Here is a 16,645-nt window from a genome sequence, read left to right on the forward strand (position 1 = left end):
TGTAGCACTTTAAGACTTCTAATAAGATCCTTATACTTAAAAGTTAAATCATGCTAAAAAATTACTCTACAAAAATAAAAACATTCGAAAAGCACGTTAAAAATAATTAGAACATTCGAATTTGTTCAAATGAAGTAACTCAAACAATAATTTAACTAATTTAACGCTGTAAAAACTATTTTATATTAAATATACCAATTGTAAAAGTTATCGTCTTTTGAATTTTTTTCGTACTTTTCTTGAATAAAAATACTATATTATTTAGATTTTTTACGAAATAAGTATTATAAAAGAAATAGTCGGCAAATCTTTAATGTTTTAAATAACCGTTTTTTAAGACGCAATATTTGGAAATTGAATAAACAAAAATTACTCGAGTATAACCAGTTATCGAGTAACCGGTTATCGAGTTTGGATGCTTTACTCAGAAGTTGCAACTCTGATAAATACACACATTAACTTGCAAAGATATGCCAGGAAAACATGTAGCGCAGCGTAAATATGCATGTTAGTGGAATGAAAAATGGGAGCTGATTTATTTCTTCACTGAGGGACCAAGTAACAATGCTCTATGTTTAATATGTAATGAGACTGTTAGTGAACTGAAAGGAACCAAGCTTGAACGTCATTTCGTATTAAAAAATGAATTGTACAATACTAAATATCCTCTTTATTTAACAACCAGAAAAATAAAATACGACTCATTGAAAAGCTGTTTAGAAAAACAGAAAATTTTGTTTCAACAAATGTCTAGCAGTGTTGATTGTGAAACTCGTGCCTCGAATATGGTGTCATGGGTATTAGCAAAAAACCTGAAACCATTTACTGATGGTGAAATAATCAAAGAATGCATTATTGAAGAATCAAAATTTCTTTTCCCAATTGATGAAAAAATTCATGACAAATTTCAAAGTATGCACTTGTCCGCGCGTACAGTTACTCGCAATTTTGAGAAAATGGTTGTCAATGTTTATGAACAACTGTCAAACAATCTGTCTGAAGCTGAATTTGTGAGTATCACTCTCGATGAGTCTACTGACCTTGTCGGTAAAGCACAACTCTGTGTTTATGCACGTTTTATCACTACGAATTGTTGTTTATTTGAAGAACTGCTTGGAATTGAACCACTGGAAACAACTACAACTGGACAAGACATTTATGACTAATTGTTCAAAATATTAAAAGATAGGAAAGTGCCTTTTCAAAAAATATTTTCAGTTGTCACAGATGGCGTTCCTGCTATGATTGGAAGAATTCGAGGAGTTGTTACTTTGCTGAAAAATAGTGGTGAGTTTCCTAACAAATTTATGTCATATCACTGTGTGATACACCAGAAAGCACTGTGCGCTAAAGTTGCGAAAATTGATGATGAAATGACAGCTGTAGTAAAAACAATTAATCATATACGTTCCAATGCACTCAAACGGCGTCAATTTCGTGCGCTAATGGAACAAAATGAAGATCAACATGGTGATCTTCTTCTTCATTCAGAGGTATATAGACAAAAAATAAATAATTTACCATAACAATCAAAATTAAATGTTTTTTTTTTTTTTTGCAGATTAGGTGGCTATCAAGAGGAAACATTCTTAACAGATTTTGGGAGTGTTTGCCAAGTGTACTGCAGTTCATGGTAACTCAAAAATTTTCATTCATTACAATGTCTATTGAAGAGTTTCAGTGTAAACTGGCTTTCCTTTGCGACATCACAGCACAATTTAATGTTCTGAATAAGAGATTACAAGGCCGCCGTGTGCTGGTTTGTGATTTGATCAACCACATCACTGCGATAAAGACAAAACTTAATTTGTACAAAACTCAATTTGTATCTGGTAGTTGTACTCATTTTCCTACTTTAAATGAATGTCAACCATCAAGGAAAATGTTATCGTCATTGTCATTATTAGTGACTGCTCTGTATGATCAATTTGAAAACAGATTTAATGAATTTGAAGACCTAAAAAAGCATATGGTTTTTTTGTGTTATCCATTTGACTTTGATATGAATGATATTAGTATTCTAAAGGACTTTGAAGAAGCTGATATTTTAAAAGCAGAGGATGAACTAATTAACTTTCAATGTGACGACGAGTTGAGAAGAAAGGCACCAAAAAAAGATGAAGATGGCGCTTTTGGTGAAAATTTAATTGTTTTCTGGCATGCTGTCATGAAGGAATGTTTTCCAGTTCTTAAAAAAAATGCAAATAGACTTATCTGTATGTATGGCACTAGTTACCAATGCGAACAAACATTCTCAGCCATGAAAATAATAAAAAATGTTTACAGAATAAGACTGACTGACACTCATTTGAATAACCTTGTGCTAGCTGCAACAACAAAATACTCATTAAATTTTTAATTGTGTTTTATGTGTTTTCTTTCTTAAGTATGTATTTTGTATTGATACATTTATTAGTTCTATAATCTAATTCTATACTATATTCTGTTATATAGGTAATATAACCTATTTTATATACAATTTATTTATTGCTGTGGGCCGCAACTAAAACAAGAATTTTGCAAGTCGGTCCCTTTGGAAATATGGTGCCGACCACTGACATAGATAAAGCTATTGTTAGAGTTTGCTTTGAAACATGATTTTTGAAACTCTCTAAAATTGTCTCTGATGCGACGTTCACTCATTGTCTGTTATAATAATTAAACAGCTTTTATATCTTGGATGGGCTTACTGCTCAATCTTTATATATTATTGCCGAACCTAATAGTTTTAATAGTAGTAGTAGTAGTAGTAGTAGTAGTAGTATTAGTAGTAGTAGTAGCACTAGTAGTAGTAGTAGCAGCAGTAGTAGTAGTAGTAGTAGTAGTAGTAGTAGTAGTAGTAGTAGTAGTAGTAGTAGTAGTAGTAGTAGTAGTAGTAGTAGTAGTAGTAGTAGTAGTAGTAGAAGTGTCCCTTGAAACATGTTTGACATGAAGCCCTTAGCAGTCGTTGCAAACGAGGTATTGGCGAGAAAGAGTCGCAGCTTCGCTTTATAAGAAAACGTGAGCGAACGTTTATCGTACGTACGTAAACTTTATATTATTTAATGTTAAAACTTAAATATATATCAAATTTTACAGTTAGACTTTCACTTGAAAACTGCATTGCGACAGCCTCTTTTCAATTTTTAATCTGCAGCATTTATTTCCATTAAAAACAATGTTTATATAGTTTTAAAAAAGCTAAAAATTCTAAAAACATTAAAAAAACGGGGGATATTTGTATGTGTCATGACTGAGATACTTATATTTAGTTTAACTTTCAAGTTTTTTTAACTAAGTTGAGTTTGTGCAAGGAAATTGAGTATACAACATGTTTATACGTAGAATATAAAATCTATGGATTTGTAAAGTTGCTTTGTTTTGCATTTTGAGCAACAAAAATTAAGAAATAAAGCAAGCTGATGATTTGAACTTACTACGCGGCGACCATGACTTTTTAAAACAATAAGGGAGTTTAAAAAGTATGTTTTATATAAGAACATACTAGAATATTCTAATTTTATACTTAAATTAAACCATTTTATTGAATTAATTATTCTTAAAAATGATTAAAAAATAAAGTTATTTAATTTTGATATAATATGGAAATTTAGAGTTTTACAGTTATTTTACCAAGCCTCCGTTAAACATTCTAAACGGAGTGCGCAACAGCGACAAAATTTAGATAACCATTAAATAATACTATTATTCAATTGGTTTTTAGCTTAATATACTTTTTGGCTGATCCCTAATCTAAACTTTTAAATTAGGGATCGTCCATAAGTTACGCAACGCTAAATTTCACTAATGAACAAAACAAAAAGGATCAAAATTTTCCCCCGCAGAATCGTATGCTGAATAAAAAGTCATAATAGCTCCGTAAATTTAATGAAAATTGCCTCCTAAAACAACTGAAGATTTCCTTCTTCTTATTTAAAAATATATTTAGCGTTGCGTAGTTTATGGACGATCCCTTGGCGTTTTTCAGTCTATAGTTTTTAATGGTCTAATATCTGCTTAGTTCTGCTATTTGGATAGCGTTGCATACAAACGTCTGTAAGTGTAAACGCCTTTAGCATATGTTGAGTTTGCAGGCAGTATATGGAACAATAGGGTATAATAAATTTATAAGAATGAGAAAACTTTTGAATTTTACTTTAACAATTAGAAGTCGTTTTTGCTATATAAATATTTTTGGGCTATATATATTACTATAGTTATTATAGATATGTACAATTATAAAATCTTTGCTTTAAATATTGCTATAAATACAGCAAGTTTGGAAAATATTATTTTTGATGTATTTGTTCTTAATCACCCAAAACGACACTCATGACAGTGCACTAAACCACTGAGCTATCAATGACATGCGGTTAAGAGAAAAATAAACTTGATTAAAAATCTCTAATAAGCTCTTGATAGGCTGAAAGGGTGCGCATGTTAATTGTTTTGCTCTTAAAGCAATTTTTAACATGATTTAATTTGGGTAAAAGTATAGTAAACAATTAATAGGTATAGAAATAATCAGCGTGGAATAAATAAGTGTAGAAATGGTAGATTTGGTAAAGACCCGTATTATATGGGTCCCGAAAGCCAGGATATATATATATATATATATATATATATATATATATATATATATATATATATATATATATATATATATATATATATATATATATAAAGAAAAAATTATAGAAAAGGTCAGTGTGGACTTACAATGACCAGTCTTTTTACGGGTCAGATCAGCTAGTGCATTTATTATTGCCAATGAAATGAAAATAGGATGTGTCATATTTCCTGCTTTTTAATTTATACATGAATAATCTAATTGTTAAATTTGATACAACTCCCAAAAGGTGCTGCTTAGGTTTTTCTGTTATTAACCATCTCTTTCTTGTTGATGATATTGCAATGTATTGATACAGTTTATTATCTTTATACATGTATCATAAACGAATCAATGTATACAAAAACGTTCTAAGTCATAAAAACTATTTTTTCGAGGAACGAGAAAAAACTAAATAAATCCAAAATTATTATTTTAATAAATTCAAAAAAAAAATGCTATTTTGTTTTGGGTGCTATTTGACATCTTTAAATATTAGATTTGTTAAAAAATATATCAAAATTTGTGAAATATATATGTGTTATACATAGTTAAAGTTGTCTGACTTAAAAATAGTTTTTATGACTTAGAACGTTTTTGTATACATCGATTCAAATAATATAATATAGAGAACGTAGAGTCAACTCACACTCAATTAGACATTCTAAGACGTTTTTTTACTTGGTTGTACACAACTTCAGGAAATTCTCTTGCTACTGTCCAAGAGTAATCTGCCATCGTTGAGGTGCACCATCAACCCCTGTACTGCTGAGAAGAAGTTAATGTTTTTCTGTCATTAACCATCTCTTTTTCTTGTTGATGATATTGTCCAATGTTCACTATCAGGCAAATGTTTCCGTAACCTACTCAACTTATGCTTTAGATTTGCTTTGAAGCATTGTATAATTTTTAGCAACAACAAGTCTCAAATAGTTTTTGAACCGAAAGTTCAAAACCTTTGTTTTATAATAACCTATATGGTTATTTTGTATAGTATTTAATACTAAAACATTGGATATCTGATTTCATTAACATACACGATAAAAAAGATGTTTAAAAAAATACTCTTTTTGTATGCTAAAGCTAACATCATTTGTAGAAAACTGGGCTCAACACAAGTTCAAACAAAAATCATGTTATTTAATGCCATTTACAGTCCTATTTATGGTTCTAAGCTTTAGTATTTTCTGTTAATAGACTCATTTTATTGTTCACATGTTGCATTAATAGTTAATGCACTTTGTCTGATTTTAAAAAAACCACCTTTGAATAGTTCTAGCGAACTATTTGTAAGGCATCATGGTCATCCATGTAATGTGTTTATTTGTAAGCTTTTCTTTATTATTGTTTCAAAATAGTAAGAACAGAGAAAATATTTTGTAAACATATACAGTTTCTGGCAATCTTCATTGAGAAACAATCGATAAATGGAGAGCAGAGTTATTTGATGCCTGTTTTTTGTTTGTTTGTATTTAGTACATTGTAATTATTTTATTCTCTTTCTTTTACTTACTGTATCCCTATAATATTTTTTGGCCTTAAACCTGCAAATAAATTTGATTGATTAATCCATTTATTTTTTTTTGTTTGTTTTTGCTGCATAAGTAAAAATACTTCGAAACGTCAGTGTCAACCATTGCTTGCCGGACAAAAGGACATTAGAGTGACACAAAACGAAGTCAAAAATTTCAAATTTTACGAAATCAAAAGCCGCAGATGCTTATCTTTTTGTAGCTTATTTAATTAAGTAAAGTTAAAAATTTTAATTATTTTTTCGATTGGAAGTGCTGCATGTAATTTTTTAAATATCAAGAATTGAATAAACTTTATGTAAATTTTATAAGTTAAACTATTTCTATAATTAAACTCTTATTTTATCTTAGTAAAAAAATACGGTTATTAGTACCTTAAAGTTAAGCCTCATTTTGCATTACTTAACCAACTCAACATTTCAGCTTTACCAGTTCAGATAGCAACATATCTTTTATATTTAGCTGTTTCCAAACTACCAAAAGAATGTTCTGCCTTTGATCCTAATTCTGGGAACTGTGAACAAAGTTTTATATCAGACTATTATTTTTTTCTGCGTAGTTGTTGGTCACACTAAGCTTGCTAACTAGTTGAGTGAAATACTTGAATGAAATTAAAGCTAAGGAATCACTTAAAGAAGGCCATTCTTGATCCAAATTGATGTGATCTGAAGTATAAAAAAAGCCAACTTTTCATTGTAGTTAAGTCTTCTATTCTACTATTGGTGGAAACAATAACAAGAAATTGGAAGTTTTAAGATCTTCCTAATAATTAAAAACTAAAAAAAGGAAACAAATACCAAATGGTTACTCATATTTTTCTGAAGAAAGTTTCCAACTCCAACATTCGATTCTTTTTGAATTGTTTTAGCATTATAAAAAGCATTTAAATCATCATGCTCCCACTAGTAGAGTTATAGATAGACAGGTTCATAGTAAATAGCTACAAAAAATGCCATCCCATAGACTATATCTTTATTATCATGAGTCAGATATTCAACAACTGCGAATGTAATATCAAACATTAGAGAGTATATAGCTTAAGACTTAAACCATGCATTTTGACAGGTACCAGGCTGATAAATGTGGAAATCGTTAAAAATATTTAACTTTCGTTTAGCATGACAAATGTCCTACAACAGGCCTATAAAACTAGACAACTAATTTTAACTTTTTTTGTGTAGCAAAACATAGTTTAATCTGGTGCAGTTTTTCACCCTGAATTCAATACTTAAATTGAAATTGCTGTGTAAGCTCTAGTTTTTATGCAATGTATTAATAAAGTTTATTATGTTTATACATGTATCATAAATGAATCAATGTATACAAAAACGTTCTAAGTCATAAAAACTATTTTTTCGAGGAACGAGAAAAAACTAAATAACTCCAAAATTATTACTTTAATAAATTCAAAAACAAAATCTGGGTGCTATTTGACATCTTTAAATATTAGATTTGTTAAAAATATATCAAAATTTGTGAAATATATATGTGTTATACATAGTTAAAGTTGTCTGACTTAAAAATAGTTTTTATGACTTAAAACGTTTTTGTATACATCGATTCAAATAATATACTATAGAGAACGTAGAGTCAACTCACACTCAATTAGACATTCAAAGATGTTTTTATACTTGGTTGTACACAGTTTCAGGAAATTCTCTTGCTACTGTTCAAGAGTAATCTGCCATCGTTGAGGTGCACCATCAACCCGTGTACTGCTGAGAAGAAGTCAAGATGACTGAGTAGAAAGTATAGCATCAATGGCACCTTGCAGCCCGATGTCTGGTATGGATCCAAGAAGCTCTCAACAGTTTTCGGGTAATTTTAAGCTTTGTGGTTCCCCAAGAAATTTCTCAAAACCGATTTAAAATTTCCATGGCAGTCTTCTCATCTCCTCCAAGGGTGTTGTCAAACTGAATGTCCTTCAACAGCTAGCGTATTTGTAGACCTAAAAATTCACTTTCCATGATTTTCTCTTAGCTTAACTAAGTCCACTTGGAAAACAAATATTTAAATGCCATCTCAATCTAGAGCCTTTGCAACCATCTCCATCTCAATTGAGAGGCTTTAAAAAACTTTTTCATCAGGCTGAGTTTTATATATAGAGGTGACAGAAGAATTTTACTGCGCTCATTAAATGCTGCATGAACCAAATTTATAACACCAGGTTCTAGAGATTGTCTCTTAGACCATACCGTTGTGATGTAATGATCTTCCCTCTATCAACTACAAGATTAACAGAAGAAGCAACAGAACTTTGTATAACTGAACTGCATTCCTAGAAATAGTGATACAACTTTTAAGCCACTACAAATCTACTATTGGTGTTGTTTATACTTTGTCTTGACTAGAGCTAGTTTCATATTTTCATATGTTTCCTTCAATTCAGTTGCCTGAGCAATAGAAACTGATAGTAGAGTCTTTTTATTGTGTAAGAGTACAGCCTCGAAAGTAATCTTCGACGAGTCTATAAACAGTCTCTGTTCTTCAATAGCTTACTAAATTTTTAGTTCATTCATTAAATCAACCACATAATGACAATAGACAAATTATTCTGTCATTAAAAATAGGGTTCAAACTCACTGTAACTGCCGCAAAATACAATTATTCTCACATTATTATGGTTCCACAGTTGTATCCTAATAGCACAGCCTTGCTCTTAGATAGTCCTAAATCCTGAACCAACGTAGTCATTAGCATCATCCTTATCCTCATCACTGAACTCAGTTGGTTGGTGGGTCTGGCACATGAAGACCTTCACAGTAGGGAACTCATCTCAAGCCACCTAAAATCTTTAGATAATATATTGGTTGCGTCCTCTTCTCTGAGATGTCGTGATCTATGAAATATACCAAGCAAAAGCAACAGATGGTAACATTTATAGTTGGTTCCTTCCAAATCATGGGTACTGCAAATGGCATGATTCTTTTTTTGCCATGTAACTGGTTAGAAAACCATGCGCTAAAAAAAGTTCAACAAATAAGAAGAGCAAGGGTTTTTCTTGATCATCCAGTTTACAATCAAAGTAAAAATGTTAGGCTATCTTGATCACTTGTGTGTAGACAAATGCACAGTTTCATAGGAACTATACGTTTCTGTGAAACCAATGTCAAGGCAGATTTGCCCTTATAGAAAATTTTTAGCAAACGGAACAGAAAAGCAATTCATCTATTCATGGAACAAAAAAGTTTAAGATGCACAGTTTTATGTTTCGTATTTTCATAGTTTTCTTTTCCGTACCGTTCAGAAAAAAGTTTCCTGTAAATGGAAATCAGTCTTCACTTTGCCACAGAATAACAAATGAATCCGGATTATCGACACACTTTCTTGACCTGTTTGATTAAAATTAATAAAATAATGTCACTATAATTTATAATAAAATCAGAAACAAGCAGATAAAACATTTAAACTGCATGAAAGGCATATGAACCAAGGAACACGATTAAAAAAGAAGTCAAAACATTTAATGAAAAACCATAAAATTTACTGACAAGACATCTAGCAATAACTTTAAAACTGTAACGCTGAACAAAAATTTTTAATTTTTTTTTATCTCAAGTTTTAAATTTGACTTGTGTTCAGCACCCTTGAAAAAGTATATTTTAGGTATTTTTGTTTACGTTATAATTTCTCGGTTAAGCAGTACAAACATTCCTAAATATTAAAAAAAACTTAATTTCTCCAAAAAAAATTTATGGAAAAACTATCATTTTTATATTATTGTTAGATACCTGTACAAATTTCATGTTCTAGTGCATTAGTTACAAATATTTTAGTCTTCAAAAAGAGTTTGCAGAGCTTACTACCTACAATAAGGTCTCCCTCAGGGAGTCATTTTGTATTTTTTACTGCACCGTTGGTTGAAACTTTGAATAAAATTTTGCTATTTATTTCTGCTAAAACCATTTAGCAATTTATTAGCAGAGAATTTAGATTTTTTCTTTGAAAATGTTTTGAAAGCCCAAGTGATTTTTATCTTAGTAATATGGTGCCTACAAAATAACCAAAGAAACGGTTTGCCAAGTCTTCTTGCCAGAATAGTTATTGCTTCATATTTCCATCCAGTACTACTTATTGTAGTGCCAAAACAAAATCCTGCAGTATAGTCAGCATCTTCAAAATATGAGGTTCATAGTACATAAAGCCATCTTTTCGTTACTACTTTCAGTTGGTTCGACACCAAAAAGAAGTTCATCTTTTGTTTTTAACACCGTGCTAGTTACAGATACTGATAGCATGTCTGCAATCGTATTTGTCTAATGTCACCCTCAATTTGCTTTATAACTTTTCCATAAAAATGCTTTTTATGTCAGTAAATCAACATATTCATTCCGTATCTTGCCTATTACTCAGCAAAAAATGTGTAACTTCTTCTTTTAAGAGATTCTCTGTTTAAGGCAAGCTGTCTAGCAACTCCTCCAAGAAAATTTACCATACCAGTAATAAAAAGAGTTTAATCTGGAACGCTGAGACCGGCCTTTCTACTGGTTAAAGTTGTGGCTGCAATAAGACCCTTTCAGAATAATTCCATTTCTATTTTGAAACATCCTTGTCTAAACTGATGCTTACTTTTTACTCATAAAAGGTTTTAATTAAGACAAAAACTTCTGACCCAACAATTAAACATGCAGCACCGAAATTACTTTAAAGAATTCAAGCAGTCGAGCATTTTCTTCAAAAACAGCATTATTTTATAAATTGAAATGCCTGTGTATTGTTGCTAAAAGTTGTTTATATTCTTCCTTATATTTAAATGAAAAAATGAAATAATTTATATAAATTGTATGAAATAAATTTTTTTTTTTCATATAATTTCATTCAGCTCTTAATTTTTTAAGTGCAATTAGTTTTTCATTAGAAAATTGGGATCTATTTCATCATTGAAGAAAAATTATGGTTCAATGACTATTTTTTATTAATTTCCTCTTTGTTACAAAAAATTGCTGAGTCATTACTCTTTTCTACTTGATCTTTATATTTAACTTTCCTCTTGCATCTGTCAATCTTTCTCTGAAATCTTGCTTCAAGCTCAATTTTTGCAGATATAATCATACGTTTCGTCAATCTTTGCTGTTATAATCATGTTTCTGTTAACTCTGAATAAAAAGTTGTTAGAATTATTTTTTGTAACATAAATTTAAATAAAAAGCAAAACTTCTTAAAGAAATGATTTTTTGTAAAAATGAATAGATATGTTATTTCAATTAGTTTCAAAAAGTTTGTTATGCAGCTAATACCTGTGATCTTCTAAGAAGGGTAAATCTTCTTTTATAAGAGAAAGATTGCAAGACATCGATTCGTTGTACTTTAACTTGTTCTCAAAATACTTTGCACTAATGTCAAACAATTGTTATATAATATTGTAAAAGTCATTTTTGAAGCTGTTAGAATTTTCTAATTTGATCAAAAACTTTCGTTCTTGCTATTGAGCTAACTTTTATATCTTGCATTAATGGATTTAAATTTTCCCACTATGCTCCTCTAAGAAATCAAACAGTAATAAAACCTGCCAATTTCCGAATATTTACAATTAGTCGGAGGAGGCAGTTTATCCTGTATTTAAAACGCACACCTCCTCCTTCCCTTTACAGATAAAATCCTTTCGTGATTTAATAGGTTTAAATCTTTAATCTTTAACTAAGGTCAGGTACAAGTAATACCGAAAAACACTGCGATTAGATGGTAGTTGGTTCGTAGGTATATATCTTAACACTAGGAGCCCCAAGGTGGATCAATTGATCCAAACACAACTTTGATACTTTGCTGAGGCTAAAGTTTAATGCTGATAAATGATTACGATTTTTATTATTTAGATTTACTGAAAAGTGGAAAAAACTACATTAAAAACACATTTAGAGATGCGGCTATAAATATTTTTAACTAATAACCTTAAGCTGGATCAATTGATCCACCTTATGAAAGGTGCATATACATAACAATTTTAGTCAGTTAAATAAGATTATTTTGTATATATGTTTATTAGGTATATTATATATATATGTTTCCATATGTTTAACAAGCACTTTCCGTGAAAAGGTTTCTTACAATTTGCATATACTGTTGATGTCAGATTACGTTTGCAGTTTGTTTTTATCTGACATCTTAAACGAGTTGATAATTATGTATTACTGTTGGTAGCAATTGTGGTATTACTGTTGGCAGCAACTAAGGATTTTCAATGAGCAATATTTGCATGTCTTCACTGTTTAGATAAAGTGTAAGGAAACTTTCGTCTCAAAATTTTTTATTGTGTAACTTTTTTAAAAAAGATACATGCATTTCACTGGTCAAGTCCAAAATATTGAAGAAAAAAGCTAACAGCCTGCGTCGGCTCTCAGATTTTGTTGATATTTTTTGATAAACTAAAATTAACATATCAACTTTACATTTTGTTGCATTGTAATAAAGTATTCCCCCTGGTTTCTTCTTCCCATCACTTTGCTTAGTCACCCCTCTTTGAAGTGTTGGTAATAAATTTACACTTTACTTTTTCTTTGCCTGGTAGACAATAAAGTTCAATGGTCCATTTTTGTAGAAAGTTGTATCGTAAAGTGGAAGTGGATCATATGATGGAAATTTCTTTTCAACTATGTTTAACTGCTCCAAAATTTGACGTTTTCTCTTGCAAAAGTTTTGTTGCAAGACCGACACTTTTAAAAAAGTTTTCTGTAGCAACATTATACCCGGGGCCTAAATAAGGTTCCATTGGTGACATGACCACATGAGTACCCTAATTTTCTACACGACCTTCATCTTTACCTAGATAAGGTTTGATACTAAGACAATATTTAGTCTTCAGATCAGCTAATAATCCAGATTTTGATTCCAAACTTGTATGGTTTATGAGGCATGTACAGTGTAAAGAGATACCGAACTTTAATTGGAACAACTGCTCATTAATTGTTAAAGATTCCTCAGGCAAATATCATTTTTGACTTTTTTCTACAAATCTTGACAGCACCCATGACGCAAGAACAAATTTATTACTTCGAAGGGGCTCTCTACGTTCTAAACCTTTATCAAATCTAATTTTTTTCATGATGCCTTTAAATCGAGAACGCGGCATAGTTTCTAAAAAAGCTTTGTTGCCATACTATTCAGACCATACAAATTTAACTGGAAAGTTTCTTGCGTTCAAGCATCCGCTAAGTTATATTAGGCCAAAAAAAGCATCAAATTCAAAGTCGCTTATATTCCATCCTTCATTTGACAAATTGGGAGATAAAACAGTACATTTTTTGATAAAGCGTGTAAACCCTTAATCCATAATTAATCTAAATGCATCATTAGGTGTCAAAACATTACGACAATAAGAAGTTGTTCCGAATATGGCAGTAAACACATTCTGAGTTTAAAATCTTCCAGTTACCTTAACTTCTTACACAATGGTCCATCTTACATCATCTCTACGAGTTTTAACAGTTAAATCATAACTCCCACCGCATGCATTTTCTTCTACGTCATCATCTACAACTTTCTAAATTGTAAATAAAAGTATTACTTTCATCGTCATCAGATAGATTATCTTAAACAACATCTGCCTCGTTATTTTTCTTTTGTTGAACACTGATTCATCACTGTCAATTTCCGAGAGTTCTTCGAATATGAACAATCACTGTTGCGCCGACACACGTTCTTGACGTTGATATGTAACTGGTTGGTCAATTGAAAGAGGATGTGTTGCAACAGAGGTTTTTGATAATGATGCTCCATCAGCATTTTAATAAACTTAAGCCTTTCACTATAATAATAATAGCTTTTATGATATTTTTCTACAGGTCATTATAGTAGTAAATTTTATGCTGTAAAACAGTAATATTAGTGTACTTGTAGTAGCAGTATATTTATTCCAAATATGCAGAAACAATATTTTATTTTATTTGCTAATACTTTCATTATAATTCATTTAATTTTTCAGTTTAAATAATCTGTATAAATATGCTGGTAATGCAGATTTAGGCAAATCATGCTACTAAACTTCAACTTAGACTAAAAGGCGCGTTATTTGGATATAAAACCTATGTATAAATTACATATATATACATAGGATGTAAAAAATTTCTATATTTTATATAATTTACTTCAAAACTAACAGCTTTGATTGTTAGTTTCATACATTTAAACAAGAAAACAAGTCTAAATGCACATAAATATTAAGTTGGATCAATTGATCCATTTTGGGGTTTATAGGTATATAAAAAACCTGGGGCTTCTAGTATTAATGTCAAGTTAAGCAGGTATATAAATCAAGAAGTGTTATAGCTATTATCATTCTTTCTCATCTTCTTTATGTTTAATATTTGGTACGGATAAGTAAAAAATAAGAATTATTTGCTAGTTTATAAAAACATACAAAATAAAGCAATGATTACCTTGTGAATAAAATGCAAACTACAATATTCACTCATAATTTAATTGATTAAAAACTATTTATAAATAAACTTAAATATTTTAGAAACTTATTGATTTTTTCCAGCAAGCTTATAGCGTTTTTTAATGCTATTTCAACATTGCGAGTTAGTTGATATATGGTTGACAAATAACGATCTAAATTTTAACGTTATTTCAACGTAAGTTCAACGTTAAAAAAAAACCCTGAAATTTTCAACTTTAGTTCAACGTTTATTTTTAGTTAGAAATCTACGCTGAATTAACGTTGAAAATAAACGTTGAACTAATTTCTAAAATAAAAGATTGAATAGCTTTGAAATTTTCAACGTTTTTTTTAACGTTGAACTTACGTTGAAATTTATATTGTTAAAAATAAAGATCGAAAATGAATTAAAGTTTGCCGTACTGAATTTTCGGTATTAAAATTGTACATACTGCGCGTAAATTTTAAGATGGAAAAGTTCTTTAAAAATTTTTATTAAAAGTAATATTGTAATAAAAGTAAAAGCATTAAAAGATTTTATGCTATAAAAATATGTATAATTTTACAAAAATTATAAAAGATTTATAAGAATTTGCTTTATAGATATTAATACACAAGTTTTTTAAAAGTCTTTTTACTTTGTGCACTATACTTTACATTGCATATTTTTATGTAAAAATGTTGGATTAGAGATGAATAATTAAAGAATGAATCAATTTAAAGATGTTTTTATATATGTGTAAAATTTACAATTAAAGTCTTGTTATAGTTATGAAAATAGAACGTGGGCCAGTGTGTTTTGGTATGTATATTCAAAAGACAATATTGTTTATGTAAATTAAAGTGCAACAAATTGACTAAAGAATGGTTCTGTCCATTGTCCGAATCGAAATGTGAAGTTTGCTGTAAAACATGAAAATATAAAACAACAGGTGGTTAGTATAAGTCCAAACTAAAATGTGATAAAACTACAGTTACTTTAACCAATTGTTTAAAAATGATTATAACATCAAAATTTATAAGAGTAGTATTAAAAACGATTTAACCTTAATCAAATCTTATTAAAAGTATTCATTTTGTTCCTTTTTTTAAGGATTGGTATAATAACATCAAGTAAAGTATGAACATGTATACCGGTTTGCAGGCGTTAACATTACTTCAATATAGGTTGATGATTCTGTTTACCGATTTTTTTTGTAAATACTTTTTTACAAAATAACGCTTATAAGTATTTAGCATATAAATCAGTTATAATAGCTGCCATCTACAGGGCCGAGAAGTCAAGTAAAAAAAACCATATTAAAATAATTAAAAATAATTATTACCAATAGGGACTGCGATTAAACATATATTAAAAAAACTGCGTGATTCCATATTAGTAGGAAGAAAATTAGTAAAAAGTAAAAAAAAAGAACAAAATAGAAAGATTTTTAAAAACTACTTAATTTTGTGAGCACTTTGGCTATGGTGTTCATTTTTGAAACAAATATCTTTATCTGTAATGAAAAGCCAACTCGTTCAATTAATCTCATTCAAAGAGCAAAAATATTAATAACACTAAGGATAAAAACAAAACGAAGGAGATATAAACAATTTTACTTTAGTAATATCAAATTCTATATTGCCTTTCAGTGAATGATTAAAAGCAGTTAGAGAAACTACCTGTACTCATTTTTACCGATAGACACCACAGGAAGGTAAGCCAAGCTGTCTATCATCACAAAACATGACCACATAAACATCACAACAAATACGCAAAGCAGTAGCAAATAGCTTAAGATATTTGTAGGACAAAGTTGCACTAAATATTAACAGAAATGTGTTTTATATATATATATAGCTAAAAAAGGCTAGACAATAGACATTAAATATAAAAGTAAGGGATTGTTCATAAATTACGCAACGCAAAATATATTTAAAAACTGAAGTAGGATGTTTAGCTCTTTTACGCGTTGGTTTTCATTAAACTTAATGCACTAATTTATCTAAATATTGAAACTCTGCGAAGGAATATTTTTAAAATTTTTTGTTTCATCGTAAAATTTTGCATTACGTAACTTATGGACTATCCCTAACACCTTTTGGCACTATATGCTGTCTCACACCTCTGCTAACTAAAACTCTAGGCTGGCAAAGTTAGAAATATTACTT

General features: G+C 29.7%; 2 protein-coding genes across 2 annotated transcripts; both read left to right on the forward strand.

Annotated features, from left to right (window-relative positions):
- The first annotated feature begins 746 nt into the window (after positions 1-746).
- LOC136083077 (protein FAM200A-like) lies at positions 747-1,166 on the forward strand. The gene has a single exon (XM_065802484.1). It carries the CDS (start codon positions 747-749, stop codon positions 1,164-1,166), a length of 420 nt encoding a protein of 139 aa, XP_065658556.1.
- A 75-nt stretch (positions 1,167-1,241) lies between these two features.
- On the forward strand, positions 1,242-2,359 carry LOC136083078 (general transcription factor II-I repeat domain-containing protein 2A-like). The gene is made up of 2 exons (XM_065802485.1): positions 1,242-1,493; positions 1,562-2,359. Exons 1-2 carry the CDS (start codon positions 1,242-1,244, stop codon positions 2,357-2,359), a joined length of 1,050 nt encoding a protein of 349 aa, XP_065658557.1.
- Positions 2,360-16,645: the final 14,286 nt, after the last annotated feature.

Source organism: Hydra vulgaris, chromosome 08 (assembly GCF_038396675.1).
Source record: "Hydra vulgaris chromosome 08, alternate assembly HydraT2T_AEP".
Classification (NCBI taxonomy): domain Eukaryota; kingdom Metazoa; phylum Cnidaria; class Hydrozoa; order Anthoathecata; family Hydridae; genus Hydra; species Hydra vulgaris.